Here is a 23,299-nt window from a genome sequence, read left to right on the forward strand (position 1 = left end):
AGACTTGACATCAGTTTCTTTTCATTTTGCCTTGTGCTGTAGTTTTACCTATATAGGAAAATATAAGACTTACTGAGTTGTTGTTGACAAAACATTTAATACTTAGTATTTTTACTATCATGATTACTGAAAAATATACAGAATTGGTCCTAATTCATTAAGATAATGCAAAGCATGACACTTGGGAACGGAAAAGAGATCTCTTGTCCAATCATGATCAAGCCATGATTGTTAGTTGGCAGTCACCTATGCAGATGGAGAAGCTATTGATCGATATTTATTCTTGAATATTACAGGCTGTAGGTACTTGAGAAAATTTAGAATATAGTAAAATAAAAAAAATTCTATATAACATGATATAACTTAATTAGACTTCATGACTGAAAATAAAAAACAATGTAACAACTAAAGGGCTAAAAAATTATGATATATTATTTCTCATTACAGCAGATAATGAATGAGGAGATCCTGGTTTTGTTGTTGTTCTACTTAGGCTTGTTTATACTAAATGTTGGAATAAAGTGATGTGCTAAGGAGAGTTCTTGTGTTAGGAGAGTTCTTATGCTTTTAAATTAGTGTTAGTTAATTCTCAAATTTACACAGATTTTTGTTACAACAGAATTTAATTTTCCTTGTTTTCAAACTACAGATCCACTTGAAGAGTACTGTTAACACCTGACTTGCATGGCAAGTTTCAGGAACCTAATGAAGGACTCGAATTAGAATAGGAAAACAGCTGGAAACAAACATTTCCTTTGGGAGTCCATGCTTTTCCAGTTCCCTTTACCCTTCCAGTGGGATGAAATCCGAATGTAATTAGCCTGAAGCACAGAATACTAAAGAATAAAGATACCAAAGAAAATTAAGAGCAGCTAAAACCCAGACTGGTTCTTACGACTTTGTTACTCCTGCCAACTACCTTGTTTCCCGTTCCAGGATATAAAATATGACAAGGAATAAGCTTGTGGTTATCTCCTCAGGAAGTAGTCCTCTCATTGGAGCTTCTCATTGCTCATGGTGACATTTGGCTCAGCTTTATCTTCTACCCGCTACCTAAAGTTGGGGCATTGTTTCCTCTATCTGTACACCCCAATGCTGCTGAAACTGCCAGGTCTACTAGATTGCTTCTCAGTTCTTTCTCACAAAACAGTAGAGTGTGTTTTGTAAGTCAGGTATACACAGGTAAGAATCAGACACCAAAGCCATCCCAATGTCAAAGCAGCCAACAAATCATTGTTGTTGGCCATTAAAAATCAACAGCCAAACCTGTGTCCATTATGAACTGTAAGGAGGTTGTGCTACCTGACCATGACAATTAACAGGACGGAATTTTTAGAGAAGATTGTAAATTGTCAATTAAAAGACTAAGTGGACAACAGAAAATAGAGTTTCATTGTGAGAAAAGGAAGAGACCTTATGTGTTTGTGCATGCATATTGAAAAGCCATTAATTATTGCCTTCACTCTTCTCTTTGGGAAATTGCATTGTTGGTCTTTAGGGTGGCAACACCTTCCCCTCTAGAAAAGAAACCCCTCAAAATTGTCAATGCAAACCCTGAGACAACATGAGACCAATGCTTTTGTTTCTAAGATGTTAGATTCCCCATATTTATTAGATTGTCTTTTATACTGCTCCTTTCTTAACTCCTGTTTTCTCCTCCTCCTTCTTTAGGAGCTGTGCAATTAGTTGTAACTGAAAATGTCTGACAGTCTGGATAATGAAGAGAAACCCCCTGCTCCCCCACTGAGGATGAATAGTAACAACCGGGATTCTTCGGCACTCAACCACAGCTCCAAACCACTTCCCATGGCCCCTGAAGAGAAGAATAAGAAAGCCAGACTTCGCTCTATCTTCCCAGGAGGAGGGGATAAAAGTAAAGTATCAGTGGCCGGGCATAAAAAAAAAAGGGGCTAGCTTATTCTTTCATTGTCACTTTCTTTCTTGGGTAGTCATTTATTGAGCATTGGCTATTCAGGGACTACCTGACCTTTACATCTATATCTTCAGAAGTTGCATTTTATCAGAGATTAATGTTTGATTGACTTATTGTGAGTTTACAGAAAATATATCTCTGCTATGTTTGCCTTTCACATAAAATTGAATTCATAGTGTTAAGCCAAGGGAAATCATAGCAATAGCACTGTCTTGAATATATAAAGAGCGACTTCCTTTCTGATAACTTAGAGGAGAATTTACAGTAATCCCTTCTAAACTGCAAATTCTCCTTATTGGAAATTGGACTATAGGTGTATTTACTTCTGTATACCTTTTTGACAGCTGTGAAATTTTTGAACTGAGTATATGGGGGTTCGTCCAAGTTGCCACATTATTGTCTCTCTGACTACATCACAAGGTGCTAAGAAATTTCTGAATCATTTGTTTTCTCCCATTCTTCTGCCAGTTGTCCCCTATACATCAGCCCTATTTGCACTGAATATCATAACAATATATTATCATTTATTTTTGTGTTGTTCATAGTACCATTTGGTGCTTAAATATCATATGCTGACATTTTGATACTTCGTAACACTGGAGTATATAAAATCTTTAGTAAGTAATTGTCAGGTTGCACTAATTAGCATAAAGCTTAAACATGGCTTCTATAAATGTGACTATTGAGGCGAAAGAGTGTGAAGTAAATACAGGGACACTGGCACCACGGAAAGCTGCTAAAAGGAAAAGAAGGGTGATGATTTTAGAAAAGAAAAATGGACATTCCTGATCTGCTTCTTCAAGGTAAACCAAATAGCTTTATATGTTGCTTAAATGATATTAATGAATCCACAATTTCTACCATAAAGAAATGTGAAACTCTTATTATTGTCTCTTGTACACTGACATCACTTAAAAGATGCTTTATCCCTCATGACCTAAGGATGGAAAAGATAGAAATGATGTTAAACATCTGAATAAAAGATAAGAAAAAGAATAACAAAACATTTTCCATGTAAGGGATCTGTGACCATGGAAGAGGAATTTTTCAAGACATATTTTCAGACACTGACAATTTTTTTTGCCAGGAACAAGGGAAGGTTTGAGAGACTTACAGTGTACTGTGATCTGGAGACCAAATCTTATGTGACGGTGGTGCTGAAGAAAGAAATACTAGACCCTGCAACTTCTGTGTTGTATCCACTACAACTACAGAAATGGACTAAAGAAGAGGATTATGTGCCTGACAAATCTTCAGTGTTGTTGAGACCATCATGCTTTGTTCATTTCTTGAACAATCTTACTTGCTCTTTTGAAGAGCAAGAGTCAACTGATGCTAACATGAGATCAGCAAAAACAGAGAAGCTGATATTTCTGTTTTGTGCCAATATTTCAGGTGACTTCATAGTGAAACCATTACTACTTTACAGAAAACTATGCTAAAAGCTTCTCAAAGGCAAAAAAAAAAGCCAAGTTTCTGGTATACTTGCATGCAAACAGAAAAACCTGGATGATTCCTTCTCTGCTTAAAGAATGGTTTAAACAGTGCTTTCTTGTGGAAATTCAAGGCTATTTGAAAGAAAAAAAAATTGAATTCAAAGTCTTGCTTATTCTTCACAGTCCTGTTGGCACCTCAGATGCATTTGCTAATGTACATTCTAATGTTAAGGTTGTCTTTATAACTAGTCTCATGTCTCAGATCCTCAGTCCCTTAGATCAGTGTTTGATCTAAGTCATTCAGGAAGACTTATGCCAAATTATTAACTTTATTGTTCAAAATCTCACAAAGGTTCCTCTGCTGAAGATGCTAATAAGATTCCTATGCTATAACTAATGCTGTAGTCTTAATAAAAGAGCCATTAGATAGTGTAGCAGAGCCTGTCATTAATGTGACCCGAGAGAAGACTTGGCTAGATATGGTAAAATATCTTTCAGCAATCCTTCTTGAAGACCAAAAAAAAAAATCTTTGGATCAAGGAGAATCTATGAGTGTTGATGAACATTTGGTGCAGGAGCAATCATTGGCTGAAGTTCAGTCTTAACTTGTTGACACTAATCCAAGTGATGTGATGCTGCTAGAATATGATTCTCAGAAAACTTCTAGTACCCCAGAGGTGATTATCATAATTGATAATGAAAATAATTAGGAAGCTATGGAACTGAAACAGCGGGAGCAAATATTTTAGAACAAGATTAAAACCTCCTCAAGAAAGTAAAGAAAATTGATCCCTTTACATGTCAAACTTTACCTCTTCAAAGCTTGTGAGATATAGCAGAGTTCTATAAAGAGATGCTACGATGCCTTCAAAAATATTACATTGGACAGAAACAATCTTCAGCAGAACTTAAATCATCCATTTGCGACAACATGGATGAACCTCGAGATAATCAAGCTAAGCAAAATAAGACAGAAAAAGTTGAAAATCACACGATATCACTTGTATGTGGCATAGAAACCTAAAAGCAACAAAGGAACAGGCAAACAAGCAGAGACTCATGGACATGGACTATAGATTAATGGTTACCAGAGGATAGGGGGTGGGGGGATGGAGGAGGTAGACAGGGCAAAGGGGGTCAACTATCTGGTGACAGAAAGAAATCTAACTATGGGCGGTAAACACACAGTGTAAATATATATATGCTTTACTGTTAAAGTGTACAGATGAAACATTGGATTTCGTTAACTAATGTCGCCATAAAATATTAATTTTTAAAAAATCATCAAATAGTGCCATTTAATACCATTTCTGGACAGCTGATAAACTGCCTTCTGACAAAGCTTGAATGGTTTCATTGAACTCTATTAAAGAGGTGCTAGCAGTCTTTTTATACCATATTGGGAAGAAAGCAACCTCAGAAGGGTAGTGACCTGTGCTAGACAGCTGAAAATCTGCCTTCAGACAAAGCTCGAATTATTTAATTTGAATTCTATGCAGAAGTGCTAAAGTGTCTTCAAAAAAGACTTGAGAAGACAAAAAGAGCCAAAGTCATTAAGTCATACAACTTAATTTCACTTTCTTGATAGTGATAAAGCCAAAAGCTAGTTGCTACGATTACAGGATTGGATTTAGATGACTCCGAGAGCATGGAGAGCCATAATTTGAGCAAACAGTCCACCTCTGTTCATTGCTTCACTGTCATCCCTATTTTCCACTGCCATAAAGAATGTTAACACCTCTGGAAATCATCTCAGGATATAAATGGAAACTATGTAGAGCCTATCATTTTTACTAATTTAAGCTTTGTAAACTCTAATTCTTTTCCCATAATATATCATTGTTATTGTTTTGTTTTACTATGCAAATTCTGCACACTTATTTATTTATTTATTTGTTTATTTATTTATTTATTTATGAGGGCTTTCAAAACTTCACCTGTAACCTTACTTCCCCACTCTTTTTTTTTTTTTTTTTACCTCCTAAAATCAGAATTTCCTCAGCTGAACTTTCTTACCTTGGGGGTCATTTAGGAATCTGACCCTCATAGGTAAAGAGAGGTTGCTGTTTCTGTGCTTCTGCCTTTTGGTGACTGCTTGGGTTACACTATAATCATTATTGAAGAATGGAAAGAGCACTAGACATGAGTTCTCGAGATGTGGGTTCGAGTCCAGGTCTGCTACTGATTGTGACTTTGGGCTAGTCACTTAATTTCTCTGAACTTCAGTTTTATCACCTGTTAAATGAGGATAGTACTATGTAGCCTACTGCACAAGACATTTTTGGTAATCAAATGTAATTCTAAATATTAAAATGCTATAAAAATAAATTTTAAAGTGCTTGATAATTGTAAGGTGTTATTAAATTTGTATCATTCTGGACCTTACAAAGAAACAACCAAAAAACTAGATTTTAGAACTCTTATTTCTTTAAGTAACTTTGTCTCTATCTAGAATTTATATGTCAATTATAGAAAATTGAAAAAGAAAATTAAAATTTCCCATAATTACACAAGCCAAAGATAACTAGCTGGGTTAGTATTTTTTCCTCCTAGACTTCCTTCTTCTCATCATAGAGAAATTATTCATCAATATAAAAAAACTTGGAAAATAAAGACAAGAATATAGAAAAAGATGAAAATCAGCCATATTCACAAATCTCATAAACAATGTTAACATTTTGGTGGATTTCTTTCCAGACTTTTTTATAGCTATAAATAGACACATTTTTACATAGTTAAGATCATAATATATGCAGTTTTATATCCTCAGAGCATGGAGCCATACTTAACATTTTTATCATGAATATTTCTCCATTTTATAAAATGTTTTCATAAATATCATTTTTGATGGTATTGACTATTTTATCATATAGTGGCAACAATGGCATCATGATTTATTTAACCAATTCCTTTTGTTGGACATTTGGAGTCCTTTCCAAATTTTTGTCATAAATAATGACACAATGTCTATTTTATTAGATAAATGACAATAATTGCTTTGGTAACAGCAGAGGAGTTTGTTTGTTTTAAGAAATCTCTAATAGCTACATTTCATTGAACAAATGGAACTTCAAGAGACAGGTAGAAACAAGTAAGAAATAGTAGATACAATTTCAAAGATTGAGAATCTGTCTTTGTTGGAGACTGTTCAAGGAGCTGAATCAGGGTTGTAGAGAAAATTAGGAGAGACAGTCTACCACCATTTTATGATACTTCACTATAGAAAAGTTTTCAAAATTTAGATCAGGAAAAAGACTTCCCAAACAAGTGGTTTGATTCATTTTATGTATCCTGCAAAGTGTGAGACTGATCAGATTTCTCTTTTGTTGGCTACTGGAAAGCTTGGAGCCAAATGTGTGGCCCATGCATAGTACTTGTAATGGGACTCTGTGATAGGTATGTACTTTGTATTAGCTTTCTTCCAGGCTCCATTTTATATTCCTACCTTTTTTGTTTCTTTTACTTTCTTATCTACTTCAAATTTATGTTATTACATTGTATTTTGTATATTCTTATAAGCCTTCTGATATCCATTTTGGGACAAGGTGGGGAATAAATACATGAATGAAGAAATAAATACATGGAAAAATTACATGAGTAAATAAACCAATACAACAAAGACAATGAAGCAAATGAATCTGCCAGAACTCTGGAAATGGCATAGTGCCTCTAAAAATAATCAGTGTTAAGAACTTGAAGCTTGGAAGAATATGTGGGAAAGAAGCAGATGAGGCTGCATTTGGAGGTCACATATTTTGTGTGATGTCAGTGTCTTCTGAAATGTGCTTATTTGTCTTGTGCTGTGCTTGAGCATCAGGTGTGTTTCAGAGGACATGAGATGTTGTGTGAAGGGCCGTGTCTTTAGAGAGCATTCATGTGCATTTTTTGTGGGGAATCTAGAGATATTTGGGAACTGGTGACCCTGAGAAGGAAGAGAAAGCCCCTCTTCCTAGAAGAGTATTAGGGGATAATTGGTTATAAGACAAATAGGAAGTAATCTACCATTTGCTGACTGATCTACCATTAGTTCCTGTGCTAAGCTGTATACCAGGCACTTTACATGTATTGTGTTTTTAAATCTTTACAACCGCTTGGTATTATCCTCGTTTTACAGATGAGGTAATTTAAGCTCAAAGCAGTTAAGTAGACAGACTAGTGTCACATAGCAAATGATGGAAGTCAGAAGTCTCCCAAGTCTCTTGGACTCCAAACCCTATGCTTGTTCTACTCTATCACACTATCTTGCAACAGAACAAAGGGCATAGGTGGGAAATTACACTTGTAGCATCCAAAAGCCAGCAGTGGCTTGCATTTCTCCTTAAGAAGATGACACTGGGCTTTGAAACTTCTTTCAATTTCAGAAAAGGGGAATTTTTTATTACCACTCAGAAGAAAAAAAAACTTTTTTTCATTTTTTAATGATAGTGAGAAAATATTCAGGACAATAGATATTGCTAACATTTGATTTGGGTGTTTTGTGGGTTACTTTTGGTGCGTATACTTTACAGGCTTGCATATTGCTTTAGAAAGTTGAAGCTCTAAATGAGTTTGTTCATACATGTGAAAAAGTTCTTAAAGTACCGTAAAGTTTGTTATTATTTTGCATATATGTTGTTCTAATCCCTAGAGTATGTTATGTTCTAGATATGCTACATAGCAGGAAGCATTACTGTGCAACAATTACATTAAAGAAGACTCTCAGTTATCCTTTATGGTTTTGTTAATCAAATGCTTTGGTGTCAACGCACATTACTAACTTTAATTAATGCACAATAAAAAAATATTTAGTGTGATAACTAGACTAAACAGTATGCAATCTTTCTTCAGTGATGCTGAAGACCCTTTGGGACCCTGAAGTAGCTCAAGGTTATTATTATTGTACCAACAGTGAATGGGAGTCTCAATTATTTTGGAGTTCTGTTATCAGAATGCAAGATGTCATAGAATATTTTGAATGGTGTTTATATTCTTCTTGGCTCTCCAAATGTAGCCCATACAGCTCAGCAAAGAGTGCTCTTTGGAGATCATTGCACCACCCTTTAGAAAGCCTAAAGGGCATGGCATCTTGCTTGTCCTCCAGAGTCAGTGCTATGTCCCAGGAGAAGAGTCTTCTGCACTTCTCCTTTACTCCTAGAAATCCCCTGTGGTTGAAATGGAAAGAAGGTGGGATAATGATGAACTCTATCTACTAAGACCTGTGCTTCCACTTCAAAGCCAATAAATCAGGAAATTAGGCACAAATATGGTAGTCCACTAAAACCAGCAGTCATTTCAAGAGAAGTATGGAATGAAAGATTGGGAGATGTATACCCTAAAGGAAAGAAGTGATAGTGACAAATTGAAAGAGAAAATAATATTTGAGAGGGAGGTTAGGAGATGGAGAAGATACAGGGGATGGATGAGAAGAGGGGAAGACAGAAGAGAGTTGTATCAAACATTAAAATGAAGTATCAAAAGGAGAGGCTGCTAGCCAAGGGATATGAAGTTAGTTCCCTCCTTAAAGCAAATGAGGCCCCTCTTTAATTCTTTTAAACTTGTGCCCTGTATAGTTATCCACATGATCAGATGTGTCTGGGTTAGGACATTGCCTCATATTTGTTTTTTGTTTTCGAACATTTTCCGTTGAAATTGTTGCACATATGAATTGGGTGTAAATGAAAGTAGAACCAGTGTATGATTCCTGGAAGGAGATGAGCACTGAGTCAACTTCCTAATGATTTGCCAGAATGATCACTGTTGCTGAATGTTTTCGAAGATGATACCACTGAAGATGATGGTTTTCTGCATGAGTGAGTGTGGGGGCGGGCAGCATCGATCACTAGAAGGGCTCACATGGGACTATCATTTCCCTGGTCATCTTCATGGAACATCCAACCTATGAATTGGGCTTGTAGCCGCTCTTATAGAATCAGGTACCACTTTGAGTATTTTTCTATACATTAAAGGCTGTTACTTTATGGAAAGCATATATTATTTCCCATAGTCACTGAAGACTTGGCAGAAGATATGGAATTAATATTTCACCAGAGAGAAGAGAACTAGACATAAATTCCAGATAGGCTGATTGGATACTGTGAATTGCGAAGGGTGAAATTTTCTAGGTTCTCTTTTGGGTCTCTCGTGGCTTTAGCAGGTTCTACCTAAAGGCAAAAGAATGGGCCTTCCCAACTATATACTTCTGGGACTTGCTTATATAATGAAAGATATAATAAGAGTAGTTCAGTTTAATCCTCTTTCTTGGCAGTTATATTTCTAAAGACTTCACTCATAGGACGGAAGTGCTGGGTTTAAAAAGTGGTTCTCCAGCAAACACAGTCACCCTGTTACTAAGTATTTTGCTAATGAGATGATGTATTTTGGATTGCAATTATAGGGATATTACTATGTTCAGAGTGCTTTCATATCAATTACCTCCTTCAAATCTCCTATGATGGAGGCAAGGATTATCTCAAATTTATAGAGGAAGACAGAAGTTTAGAGAGATTAAATGACTTCCACAAAGTTGCCCCACTACTGATGAAAAGCAAACCTAGAATTTAGATCTCCCAACTTCTGTTCTGCTTGCCATAAAATGGGAGTTACCTAACTTGTTCTGAAAATAGGTTTTAGCCAAAGGAATGTGCAAAAATGAAATCTTTTCAGAAGCAGGTGAAACCTAACCCATTTTCTCAGTCAGCAATTATGATGGTAGTCATACCCTTATCTTTACAAGTTGTTCCTCCTGAGGCCCTCACTTGCTAGCAGAAAAAAACAGCTTTTGTAAAAGAAAAAATCATTATTTTCCCTGATTCCTGTGTTATTTTTAAGCTTTGAAATATTTTTCTATTACAAAAATATCTGATGCTTTTACAATTAATATAAGATGATATAATATGTAATATGAAAGAACTGTATTAAAATAGAACATGAGAGTCACCTCTCATCCTTTCTCAGATTCATTCATAATCCAGTATTTAAAGATTTGGTTCATTTTTTCCTCATTTAATAAACACCTGTTTCCTTTTCTGCCCAGAATTAGTATATATTTTGCTCAAGATGCTAGATTTAAGACAGAAATATATTTGCTATGTAGACTTCTTTTTAAATATTTTACCCAACTTGCACTGTCAATTTCTTTAAATACTTAGAACCAAGAATAAACTCTTTTTATGCCTAACTTTCCATTGTAATTACCACATGTACTTTGAAGTATTTCTATTGGGAAAAATACATTTGAAGGCCCACAAAATGACATATTTCTACAAAACAATAGAGTAAAACTAGAGAATTGATTTCTTCTCATGTAAGGGAAAATGTACATTTCATGAATCCAGGAGGTAATAAATTTCCGGGACTCCCTTCTCATAATATGCCCCCAAACAGAATATTTGTAACTGTTCTCAGATAGTTATTTTCACCCAAGTATAAGGCTTCAGAAAGCTTCCTTCTAGGGGATTATGATACAGTGTGCTCTCTGACCCACATGTAAGAGGATGGAGCAAGTACATAATTCACTTTTCTGGTAGTTAAGTAGACATTAAGACATTTTAATTGTTAAAGGCCACAAGGGCAGCATTTTATAAAAGATTGTTGTGAGGCATTGACTAGCAACCTATTAGTGAATTAGAAAAATTAATGAACCACTGAAAGTACCTGTCACCCTACTAAAGAATGATCAAATCACTAAGGGTCCTCAACTGGGAAAAGTGAAGGTTGCCACCCATAGGAGGTGCATGGCCCTTTAACAATATTTCTATATCCTTACAACATGTCTTTTCCAAAGCAAAGCTCAGGAATATTGAGATGAAAAACAAGCATTTTAGTATAATGGATCTCCAACTCAGCTATCCTCACTGCTCCTGGCAGAAATGGCCCCTATATCTACACAAGTTGTTTGGCTTCAGGAACACAGTACAATACAGATTGCACCTAGGCAGAGAGAGTGGGATAAAGTAAGGAGGAGATGGAGAAGGGCTTCTAATGTTAAGCTACAGGTTGTGGGACAAATGTACCTCCCAGGAAAACTCCAACCTCAGAAACTCTAGTACGAGCCTTCTAACAAAATATTTTATTAGAGCTCCTTTTATCTCAAAGGACTTCATGGAAGATCACAGGATAGAGACATATGTGCAACCAACCAGTGGATAAATATGAGCTGCATGCTGAATTTGAGCACAGATCTAGTTTATTAGCTATCTCAGTAAACATCAGATACAACAAAATTGGATGTTAACATAGGCTTACCTGGAACATATTTTATTAAGTTCATTCAGAAAAGATTTGTGCCTGCTTCTTATGTGCCTAGCTCTAAGCTTAGTGTTGTGGGGAATACTAGATATAAGACAAGGTTCCCTGTCCTCAGATAATTTTCAATCTCTTAACAGAAATCAGACATACACACAGTTTAAAAGAAGTGCCTAGTAGGTGATCTTAGAGGCAACAGATACAGTGGCAGAGAACTCTTGCTCATCTCACCCCCACCATTCATTTTTCTCCTTAGCCTGTGTGAAATAACCATTTTGAAGCCTGCTGCTACCATGTCATGTGTGCCTAGCAGCACATAGCTACCTGACTCGTCTTCCAGAAAACATCTTTTCTATCATATCAACCATCTGCTCAAAAAACTTTCCCAGTACATTCTTTATTACTGTCTCCAAATGCATCTTCCTTCCTGATGTCCAAGGCCATACCCTATCTATTCACCCTATCTTCTTCTTCGTCAATATGCTATATATATATTTCTACTTCCAAGTTTTGCTTCTCCTGTTTCTTCTACTTTAGATACCTTACTCTTTCCTGCTCATCCATTCTTTATGACCCATCTCTTTAGTCTCACCTCAACCAGTAAGCCCTCACTGTCCAACACAGACTTCTATGATCTTTTTTTTTTTCTTGACATGCTACAGCATTTATACTCTGTTCTTCAAAATTAGCACCCAATTGTCTTTGGTGATATCAATTACTATCTCATTTGCTCAGCTTACTCCCCCAATTAGATTGCAAGTTTGGAATATTAAGTTCCTCATGAGTTATCCGGCATAATCTGTCAGTACACTGATCTTCAATTCTATATTACTTGTTAACTGACCCACTTATTGATTTAAAGGAAAGGAAGCTGGAACAGTAGCAGGAGGGAGTTGGTTGTTAGAGCCAGAGTTGTGAAATGCTTGCTGCTTAGAACTAGCCAGCTTATGGGCTTTTTTCTTTGAAAAAACTATTTCTGAACTTAAAAAGTGCTTTATATAATATTTTGATTTTTAGCTTTCTGAATTAATGTGGCTTTAAATGTCACTTTTTTAATGCCATATACCATAACCAAAAAACAATGTTTTCCGTTGTTTTTTTTTTTTTTCAAAAATAATTATTGTTCTGTGCTTTCAGGCTAAATTTATATAGGAAAGCATTTCTCTATGTCTGCCCTCTGTTATTCCTTTTCATTTCCTGCATGCTCTGTTTTCAAGAAGCTAGAAAGTGTTCTAAAAAATAATTCTGAACATGACAATATGACATCCAATGAAAGGCCCAACCAAACTCTCAGGAATTTTAGGGGAAGATGACAAGTGGAACTCCTACAATAAGGAAGACTCAGCTGACAATTTTCTAAAATGCTTTCAGAAGGCAAGCATAGCCCCATCCAGGGATTTCAGCTGGAGGAGATTTGGTCATTTTGCTGTACCTTGAACCTTGCCCATCTGTGTTGCCAATATATGGTTTTGAACCCAAAGTGGCAACTAGGAAGAGGTGTGCCTGAATGAGTCATCACCACTGTTGCGGAATAATAGCAACAATGCCACCAGCAACTTTAACAACTACTCTAAAACATATCCTCTCACCCACAGCCTTCTTGCGGAACCTGTCTCTTCATCTGTGAACACATGATGGCAAATAGGCATGGCCTGTCTCCATATATTGGGTCTCATTTCATATAATGAAGGACAATCATTCATTCATTTGTTTACTTGCTTATTCATTAAATACTTCTTGAATCAGGTACTTTGCTAAATAGGAGGGGCAGAGGTGGATAAGTCCCACTTCCTGCCTTTAAGAATTAGATGGCCTAGTTAGGGACATAGACAAGTTTAGAGTTTAGTGCAGTAAGTATAATATAGAAATGAGCACTGAGGAGGCATCTATTCAAGACTGAGGAGATGGGCACTTAGGGGAGGCTTCCTGAAGGAGATGACCACTGAATTGAAGTGAGTCTTAATGAAGGAATAGAGCTATTCATGTAACGGATAGGTGGCATTTCAGATAAAAGGAGCAACATTATAAAGGCAGTAGGCATGACACACTCTTAGATGAGGTTCTATGAGTACAACTACAAGTAGTCCAGAATAACTAGTGCATGGAGTAAGAGAGGAAAAAGAGTGTGAGATGGAGCTGTGGAAGTAATTGGGGACTGAATCCTAGAGGGCTTATTTATGTCATGCTAAGTGCTTTGAATCTGATTCTGAAGGCAATAGAAAAACATTGAAATAGAGAAACGATAACAGATTTGTGTGCCAAAATATCACTCTAGCCACAGGAGAAGAATGGATTTGGGGGTGGGGTAGTGGAAGGAGACAAGTCTGGCTGTTTTCAAATGATAATGGCCTGGCCTCAGAGCCAGTATCAATACAAATAGGAGAGTACAGTACAGTGGGAATATTTAGGAGGAAGGATTAATAGAACTAGGCAACTAATCAGAAGGTGGGAGAAGCTATCGGAGGGTGAGATAGGGAACTCAAGGAGGTGTAGCTTCTTTTAGGTGGGAAAAGGCAATGGAGAATTGTTTTACTTTTGAATGCCTATGAGGCATCCAAATAAAGGTGTTACTTGGGCAGTTAACTCCAGGGGGTCAGGGTACAGCAGAGAGGTCAGGGCTGGAAATACATATGGAGAGTCACTAGTGTAATGGTGATTGAAACCATGCAACTAGATGATGTGACCTAAAGGAGAGGTGTGATGATAAGAACAGATGAGGACCTAGGTCAGCTCCTGGGGAATACTATTTAAGGAGTCAATAGAAAACTCAGAAATGTAGAGATAGCCTAGATAAGTGTTATGTGAAAGAAGATAGGGAGGGGTTAGTTCCATGAAGTTTGTGGTCGACAATGTCAGTTTTGACAAAGATCAACAGTGGTAAGGACTGAAAAGTGACCATTTTGAAGGAGAAGATTAATTTGTGATCTCAGGGACTCATTGCAGTGATTCAAGGAGTAAGGGCTAAGGAAGTCTAGACTGCCTTTTCAAGAAGTTTAAGCTAAAAAAAATAACTGAGCGACTATAGCAGCTAGAGAAAGATGCAAGGTGGCAGAGGGTTTTAACTTTTAAGGACACAAAGATCTCAGCATGTCTTTTAAACCAAATAGGAAGTTTCAGTAGAGAAGGGAAGATTAAAGCTATAAGGAGAAATAGGAGATAACTGATGAAGTGAGACCCCTGGTAAAGTGAGAGGGACTGGGAGCTAGAGCTCCTGTGGAGGGATAAACCTTAGGCAAGGAAGGGACACTGCTTCCAGTGAGATGTGGGAGGAGAAGATGTTACTGATGGAGATACATGCATAGGAGTGGGAGAGGAAGTAAAGTCAAGAGTTCCAAACTGATGGCTTCCATTTTCCTCATTCAAGTAGGAGGAATTTTATACGCTGAAAGAAAAGGAGGAGATGATAAAGTAGAAGTTTGAGTAGAGTGGTAAAATTCTGGAATATTCAGTAAGAGGAGTCGGAAAGGAAGCCGGCAAGGGGCAAGAAGAATATTGCCAAGCACAACTGATGACTCTCTGGTCTGTGAGCACCAATCTGCATAGCTGTATGATTTTTTTTCCCCAACGACTCTCAATAGCCTCAATATAGAAGTGAAGGTTTTATGGTTAGTTTCTGTCAGGGTAAAGTTTTGCAAGATAATTGCAAAAGAAGATCAAAGAGTGAGTTTCCAGGGCAGTAGCTTAAGAGCAATTTAAATGATGGGCCATAAAGTCTGGGCCAGGAGGAAGCTGAGAAATTGGCTAAAAATGGAGAGGATCAGGAACTGGAGGTTTTGTTGAGATCAAAGAACAGTTAAAATAGGAATAAGGGCTTGAAAGTGAGAAGCCTAGCAGGATAGGAGGCTGGGCTCAGAGATAACAGGTTGACTATTTCAGAGAAAGGATCACTCTGGATAATGAAAAGGCCTGGGGTAGCTGCGATTCTCCACTCTATCTGCACATCAACTATGGAGCTTAAAAAATTATTTGTCCAGGTCCCATACCCAGAAATCCTGACATAGTAGGTTCTGGGTGGGCCCTAGACATTGGTATTTCATGGAACTCTACAAGTCATTCTGATGTGCAGCCCTGGATGGGAACCACTCGTTTAAAAGGAGGCCATGGGAATTAATGTATTACAGAAGTAGAAGGAAGGTTAAGTTCATTAGAGTTGAGGAAGGCCAAGGAGTTGAAAGGGTGTGAAAGAGATTTCCATTTATATATATATTATATATTATATATATTATATTTATTATATATATATATATTATATTTCACAGAGTGGTAGCAGCATTGAGTGTAGGAAGAAAGACTGAGAACCAAAGTTCTCAATGGATGTGGGTACCTGACCAGAAGTAAATGGCAATAATCTTAAAAGGAGGGGATTTTGTAGGCATATGCAGTAGTACTGACCTCAAATAAAACAATTTGAAATTAAGGGGGAAACTCTGCCCTTCCTCATTCCCCCAGGCCTAAAAACTTGGGATGGGGAAGAATGAGCAGTGTCCACCAGAATTATCTGAGGAAGTGCTACCCTTGTTGGATAGTAAGATTTAGGTTTTTTTTTTCTTCTCAATCCTAGCTGCTTAATGAAAATTCCTGAGGAACTTCAAAAATGAAAGGAGCTTGGGTCTATCCCAGACCGAATCTGAATCTCTAGGGGTGGAGCTTTTAACTCTCTCTCTTTTAAAAAGTTTCCTAGATGAGAGTTGTGCACAGTGAAATTTGAGAATCTAAGGCAGGAAGTAAAGAGGACATTTAATGAAGAGAGTGAAGATGCAGGGGAATTTGTAATGGATCAAGTTCTAGCACTGGAGGAAGTGTGGAAAATTGAGGTGGGACATATAGAAGAGGACATATGACTAGAGGGACCTTTCTTTCTTTCAAAGGTAGTAGAATGGAGAAAGGTGTTAAGATGAGAGATAGGAAAGATTAGCTGGCCCCTGGAGTTACAACCAGAACTCATGTACACTTAGAGGGTCCCAAGGCCAAAAGTTCTTTGCAGTTTGTTGTCTAATCAGCAATTTGTGGCCTTTGTTCTAGGTTCCAATAGATTATGGGTGATATGCTTAGAAAGTAGTACTCATTTGATCTTCTGCTCTCTGCAAAAACCAACCCAGAGTTGATCAGGCTGAGTCTTATCCCAAGATTCAAGTTAAGCTGAATTTTAATATAAATGACCAATGCTCACAGAGTTTTCTGGGGGAGATACAGACATTGTAGTGTTCCTTAAAAAAAGGTTCTCATCTAGGCTTCATTTAATCACTAAACATTTACTAAAGACTAGAGCTCAAATATATTGAGGTGTTTTATTTTGTTTGGTTTGATGCTACTAAGTAATACATAGTGTAGCTTTTAAGAGCTTAGTTTCTGTAGCCGCAGTTGGAACTTAGTTCAAATCCTGACTCTGACACCTGCCAGCTATATAACCTGAGTATGTGGTTTAACCCCACTGAGTCTTGTTTTACTCATCTATAAAACAATAGTAATACAATAATAATACAGCCTACCTTATAATGTTGTGATTAAATGAAATTACCTTAGAAGCAGTTTGCACGCAGTGCATGTCCCATAAATGATAATTATTAAGTGTGCAGACATAAGGCAGGTGCTAGAGAATGTGAGAATGCATAAGATACAATCTCTGCTGTGAAATACTTCAAATTTTAGCTAGAGATGTATGTAAAGAAGAAATAACAATCCAGTGTTGATAGGTGTCAAGCTCAGAGTATACACTGGGTAGTTCTATAGGAGTATGAAGAGAGGGCATTTAACTTTGTCTGCAGAGGGAAGACAGGAAGAGACTTACTAAAGGAGAGGAAGCCCAAGAGCGAGTCTTCAAGAATAAAAACTAATGGGAGTTATACACACAAAGCAGAGGGTGCACAGTAAAATGTAAAACTTTCCAGGCCTTGGCCTAGCATGTGTAAAAGCTTGGCAGTAAGAGAAAAGCCAGCAGGGGATGGACAAAAATAATGAAAGGGATTAAGAAGTACAAATTGCCAGTTATAAAAAGAGTCATGTAAAGTACAGCATAGGGAATATAGTCAATAATATTGTAATAACTATGTATGGTGCCAGACGGGTTCTACACTTGTATGGGTAGTCACTTCATAAGGTATATAAATATCTAATCACTAAGTTGTATACATGAAGCTAATATAATATTGTATGTCAACTGTAACTGAAAAATAAAATTTAAAAATAGTGAAAAGCCAGCAGTTTAAGGGAGCATGAAATGAGTATGGGACCATGGAGGCCATGGCAAGAATAGACAATGGATAAATAAGATGGGGGCAGATCATGCAGGCTCTTTGATAGCATGCTAATGAGCATGGACTTTTAACATATGGGTAATGGGGAGCCATTTAAGGATCTTAAAGGCAAGAATGTGGTCAGATTATTACATTTCAAGAGATTACTCTGGTCACAGTATAATGAATTGCAGGGGCAAAATTGGAGGCAGTAAAACCAAGTGAAAAATGCTGGTACCTTGGACTAAGATAATGGTTTGTGGGGATGAAATGAAGAAGATGGATTTTAGACGAGTTTGGGATATAGAATAGAGAGAACTTAGTGACTAAGGTAGAATAAAGTAGGAGTCAAAGAAGCTCCTCAACTTGTGATTTGAGCAGTTGGGCCAGTGCTGGATTACACAATAGTCAGAGTAAGCATTGTGCTTAAGGCCCCACAAATCAGGGTCACTCAAAATGTGGAAACATTAATTTCGGTTATAGCTCAGCCCAAGTGGAGTGTTTATATCCAGTGGAATGTTAAATGTGCAGCCAATACTAATGGAGAAGTAGGGAGAGCCTATTTGCTGGCAAGAGAGATCATGAATGCAAGTTGATATAACAATTGGAGACATAGATTAAGATATGATTTCTTAACCTGGAGTCTAGGGGAATTTTGAACCTCTGAAGTTATATGCAAAATTTTGCAGATGTGTATAGTACATTTTTATGGGCAGAAGTTCTACAGGTTCAGATTTTTCAGAGTGGTACCATGAAGCAAATAAAACTTCTTCGTAGTTCCTCACTTGCCTAGGACTCTTCCAAGGCCCTACGAGGAGCCCTAGCAATTTTGTGTTCTTTTTACTTAAAGGAAGCTTTTCTTTCAAATTACATAAAGTGTCTAGTCCCACAAAATCTAGATCTACTCCCTGCCAACAACAGATTAGGGAATTACTCAACATGAATTAGTATCTTGAAGTGGATGCCATCTAAGATGAATGAGTGCAAAAATAGGATTGCAAAAGGTCAAAGAATGTGCTAGAAAAGGCAAAAGAAGGAGAAGCAATGCCAATCAAATAAAAACTGGTCATGGTGGAAGCAGGAGAATCAGACCACATTGTCAAGGAAGTAGAAAGAGAGATGGTTAGCCATGTCCAAAATGAATGGGAGATCAGGAAAGAGGAAAAATAAGAAAATGACAACAAAACTCACTAGGATAACTTAAGTCAAGTGACAAAAACAGAAAGCTGATTGTTCAGTTTTGCATTTGTGAACAAGTGAAAATGGTGGTTGAATAGTGTGAATGGTAGCTACAGTCCACAAACATGCAGGAAGATAGAAATACAACAGAAAGCTCTAAACTTCACTGTTCAGTTATGCTACTATTCATCAATAAAGTAGGCTCACTGTAAAATGGAATCTATATTGAAGATAAGTTAGATGGCACATATATTTTTTTCAAAATGAGTCCTAAATGTGTTCCATGGCCAGGCAAAGGTTTTGAGTGACCTTCATCCCCCCCCCCCCACATCCAGCCTGTCCTAATCCAGTATCCTGATTCTCTTATTACTTGAATTTTGATATTTCTGCCCCATATCTCTATCTGTTGGCTGGAAATACAGAGCAGTGAGAAAGGGTAAGAAGAGAAAAGAAGCCAGAAGAATGACATTTGAACATAAATGCTTTTAAATTTAAAATTTTTTTCTGAGTAACTCACAAAACCAGTAATCCATATAAGGTTAATTGGATGTTATCTGAAATCCAAGCCAAGGAAACATCTATTTGAACCGAAATATTCTAAGTTGGCCACCTGGCAATTCTGAAGTTTATTGGTTTTAATTGAGCATATGTGATTCGTGCTGACTTGCCCATTATTAGGAGGGTGGGTATTATTATATTTTTAGTGTGAAATGCAGCCTTATCAGAGATATATGCTCAAATCTGATGACATGTCTATTATGGAAGCTACTAGATGCCATTTTACAGTCTTTTCATAGTAACTTCCTTCTGGGATCTATTTCAAGATGGACTGATTTCATTATTGTTCCCAACTTAATTTCTTCAGTGATTATATTTTTAAAGGCTTTTGACTTATGAATATTGATGTGCTAATTCATAATTCTGTCACTATAAAAAATCTGGTACTTGAGAACAATGATTTTGAATGGCTAATAGGACAGAATATAATGGGGACATTGAAAATAACTACAAACTAGAATGACTAAACCAAGAAACTGGTTTAAAGTTTCTAAAAACTAAAAATTAAATCAGTAAAAAAATTTAATTGGTATTTTCTTACCAGCAATGTGCTTGGCAGGAAATATTTAAAAACATTTTAATGATAAAGATTTGTAGTATTATTGATTTGCAATAGTATTCTTATTGAAAGAAGATCAAGAACCTATTAAGACATGCTTCATAACGTAAACATGTAAATGATGGAAGTTCTAGCTACTTGATGATTAGCTAGGGTTAACATGAAAGCAATTCATAACACTTTTATAGATAGCATAAACAATTTCCTTTTCTATTCTTTCTAATAGTAACCCTAAGCTTGACTTGTGTGTACTGAATTTTTTCTTTATTAAGTAATATTTGATTCAGCAAAGCCAGTTAAACACAATATACCTAGATACCTGTTGGTTACATCATTAGACTAGTAGAAGACATAAACCAATTTGACTGCAGGTTTTGTTTGAACTGGATTTTTAAATTTTGTAAGTTATTTAGATATAACATTTTCCGTCAAACTCTCAGCAATCCACTTCTGCGAATAAAGTTATAATTTCCACAGTACAGTATTGTTAAAATTGTGTTGAAACCAATTGTCTGTCAACTTTGTAACTGTTTTTGATTAACCTAATTGTACAACTTCTGGATGCCAAAACTGTATTCCATATAAATATATGTTAACATTTTGCCTTTAGCCAATAAGAAGAAAGAGAAAGAACGCCCAGAGATCTCTCTTCCTTCAGACTTTGAACATACGATTCATGTGGGGTTTGATGCAGTCACCGGGGAATTCACTGTAAGTAAGCTCCTTATTTTGTTTTGTAAGCCATGAAAAAAATTCTTTATGAAAATGCCATGTCCCAAAATGTCAAACTTGAAGTTTTGGATGATTTCAAGTAAGATGGACTTTGCCTAGACAATCACAGGTGGGACTAGAAGATGGTAAGAGTGTTGGCAAAATTATTTTGTCCATCTTAACAAAAATGGCTGATAGCTGTGTTATCTTCAACTTGATTGAAAATGTTAGTTTACCATGGCACAGGAGATGTAGACCTGGTAGAGACCCTGCTTGATTGAGCCTATTCTTTATTATTTGAAGTGAATCAGAGAATCGCTGACTTAACTTGGCCAGTGAAAACAATCCATCTGGATAATTCAGGCCTTACTTTGGAATCTGGATTACCCAGATTCACTAACTACACTAACCCAAAACTTCTGTATTGACCTGTTCTTCTCTTTGATTTCAAGAACATAACTATTTTTAGGCTTCACAGGTATATTTCGTAGACATTCAAAACAACAAATCCCATGTTTCAGGGAGAAATATAGATGGATAGATTTGTATGATTTAGTGGTTATGTACCTCCTCCATATATAATCCAGAAAAAAATGCCAATAAGAATTCTCTAGAAAGACCATAGCTATATATCCAGTCTTTCTTTAAATATGTGTAGTGCTCAAGTAGCACAGAATCTCAGATCTATATTTTATACTTTTCTTTGTAAAGATCTGGCATCTTTTTTTTTAGATAGATGAAGGAAAATTGTGGCTAGAAATATGTCCCCAAGAAGATAAACTATCTTTTTTTTTCATACTAGTAAGGAACTCAGTCAAAAAGTGCATTCTGAGATAATTTTGAATGCATTCAGAAAAAAATCTTTAACAGAACTGTCACCATCGATTTTGGGGTTGTTAAACCAGAGATAAATGTTGATATTCAATAATTGAATTTTCTGTTTCAGAACATTGTGGTTAGTGAGTAGACTGTGTCATATGATTAAGTGAAATAAAAAAAGAAGGGATAACTTAATTGGATTTGCAGAAGCAAACCATGTCTCTGAATCGACAGCCAAATTATCTTATATATTTTTTTTTAATTCTGAAAGTAAGCAATATGAGAATGAAATGGAAACTTACATCTTAGCCTTGTAAATTGATGTGAGTGATTATTTCTATGTTCTCAGTAGCAAGGAAAATAAAACATTAATAAGTACTGACATTGATAAATTTCAGTTACTGGTAGGATTTAACCAATTTCATCACTGGGGTCAGAGACATTATTCAAATGGCCTTGAGTTTGAGCCTAGTCTCTGTTCTTTACTATATTTGAGAATATCTTCTAAGCTATACTTATGGAATATAACCTTACTGTCACCACTACCGCTACCATCATCACTATCAAAAAATAATAATTTTTATAAACTGAACAAGTTTAAATATCTTTAAAAATCATATTGACTATTTTTTGACATTTGTAACAGTAAAAGCACATAAACTTTATAAGTTCTGTCTAATATCTCTTCCCTTTTTTATTTTATGAACTTTATCCTTCTAGTTTTTTATTTTCTGTATGCTTTCCTTCTGTTTAAATTTCTCGTGTTTTATTGTTGTCATTCCATATTTTTCTTTCTTTTTTCCTTCCTCTTTGTTTTTTGATGTGAAAGTTTTCTTCTCCACTATTCTCCTGTGACATTCTGGTTCCTTTCTTTTTTTTTTTTTTAATTTTCTACATTTTCCAACTTACTTGACATATGATTTCTATCTTTAGCTCTTTCTTATTTCTTTATGGATTCTGAATAGAAATAAAGGAAAGTAAATCACCGTCATCTTGCTAACTGCAGTCCAACATTTTTACTTTTCTATCAATTAGAACCCAAAGAACCAATCAGGGAGGGCAGGGATAGGATATGTGATGGGTAATCTTTCCAATTGTGAAAAACAGTTTAAAACAAATTAAACAAACCAAACAAAAACTTGTCCCTTCCTCCCCAAAACCCAATTTGAAATAAAACAGCTGTTTGGATGCAGTTAATTCTTAGAAATCCACTGGGTAAATAGATAAGACACAAGCTAAATATGGAAATCTGATGTACCTTATCGTCATCTTCATGATCTTTTGCAATTAATTGTCCAAACATTACTTTTAAAGATGCCAAATTCTGTCTTTTTATACTATCTTAACCTATGATTTACATTTGCTAACTTTAAATATATAAAATGATTAGCTTTTAAAAATCATTTTATTAGTAGGTTTTAAAATTGGGTCTTAATTCCAAAGTAACACTAATTCATTGTATTTGTGTGCAGAGGGGGAGGGCCATTTCACTAAATTTAATTATTGCAGTTGTTTAGGTTGAACTTTGATGAATTTGTTGAACTGTCTAGTTCAGTTGTCTTACAAGGGCCTATTATTTTGAATATTTTGACACTGATTTGATGTGTTGCTTGGTGATTATCCTATGGTTAATTGGCCCATATAACCT

The 23,299-nt window shown here is 36.1% G+C and overlaps 1 protein-coding gene across 10 annotated transcripts in view; it reads left to right on the forward strand.

Annotated features, from left to right (window-relative positions):
* Positions 1–23,299, forward strand: part of PAK3 (p21 (RAC1) activated kinase 3) — a 286,225-nt gene that overhangs the window by 174,773 nt on the left and 88,153 nt on the right. For all 10 annotated transcript variants that reach the window (XR_002776059.1, XM_011374345.2, XM_023520009.1 and 7 more), the window contains 2 exons: positions 1,672–1,873; positions 20,732–20,832. Coding sequence is in view for 9 of the 10 variants with exons in the window: in XM_011374345.2 (XP_011372647.1) it covers positions 1,699–1,873; positions 20,732–20,832 (276 nt within the window). In the remaining variant the exon portion in view is untranslated. The remainder of the gene's footprint in view (positions 1–1,671; positions 1,874–20,731; positions 20,833–23,299) is intronic.

This window comes from Pteropus vampyrus, unplaced genomic scaffold, assembly GCF_000151845.1.
Source record: "Pteropus vampyrus isolate Shadow unplaced genomic scaffold, Pvam_2.0 Scaffold244, whole genome shotgun sequence".
In the NCBI taxonomy this organism is placed as follows: Eukaryota; Metazoa; Chordata; class Mammalia; order Chiroptera; family Pteropodidae; genus Pteropus; species Pteropus vampyrus.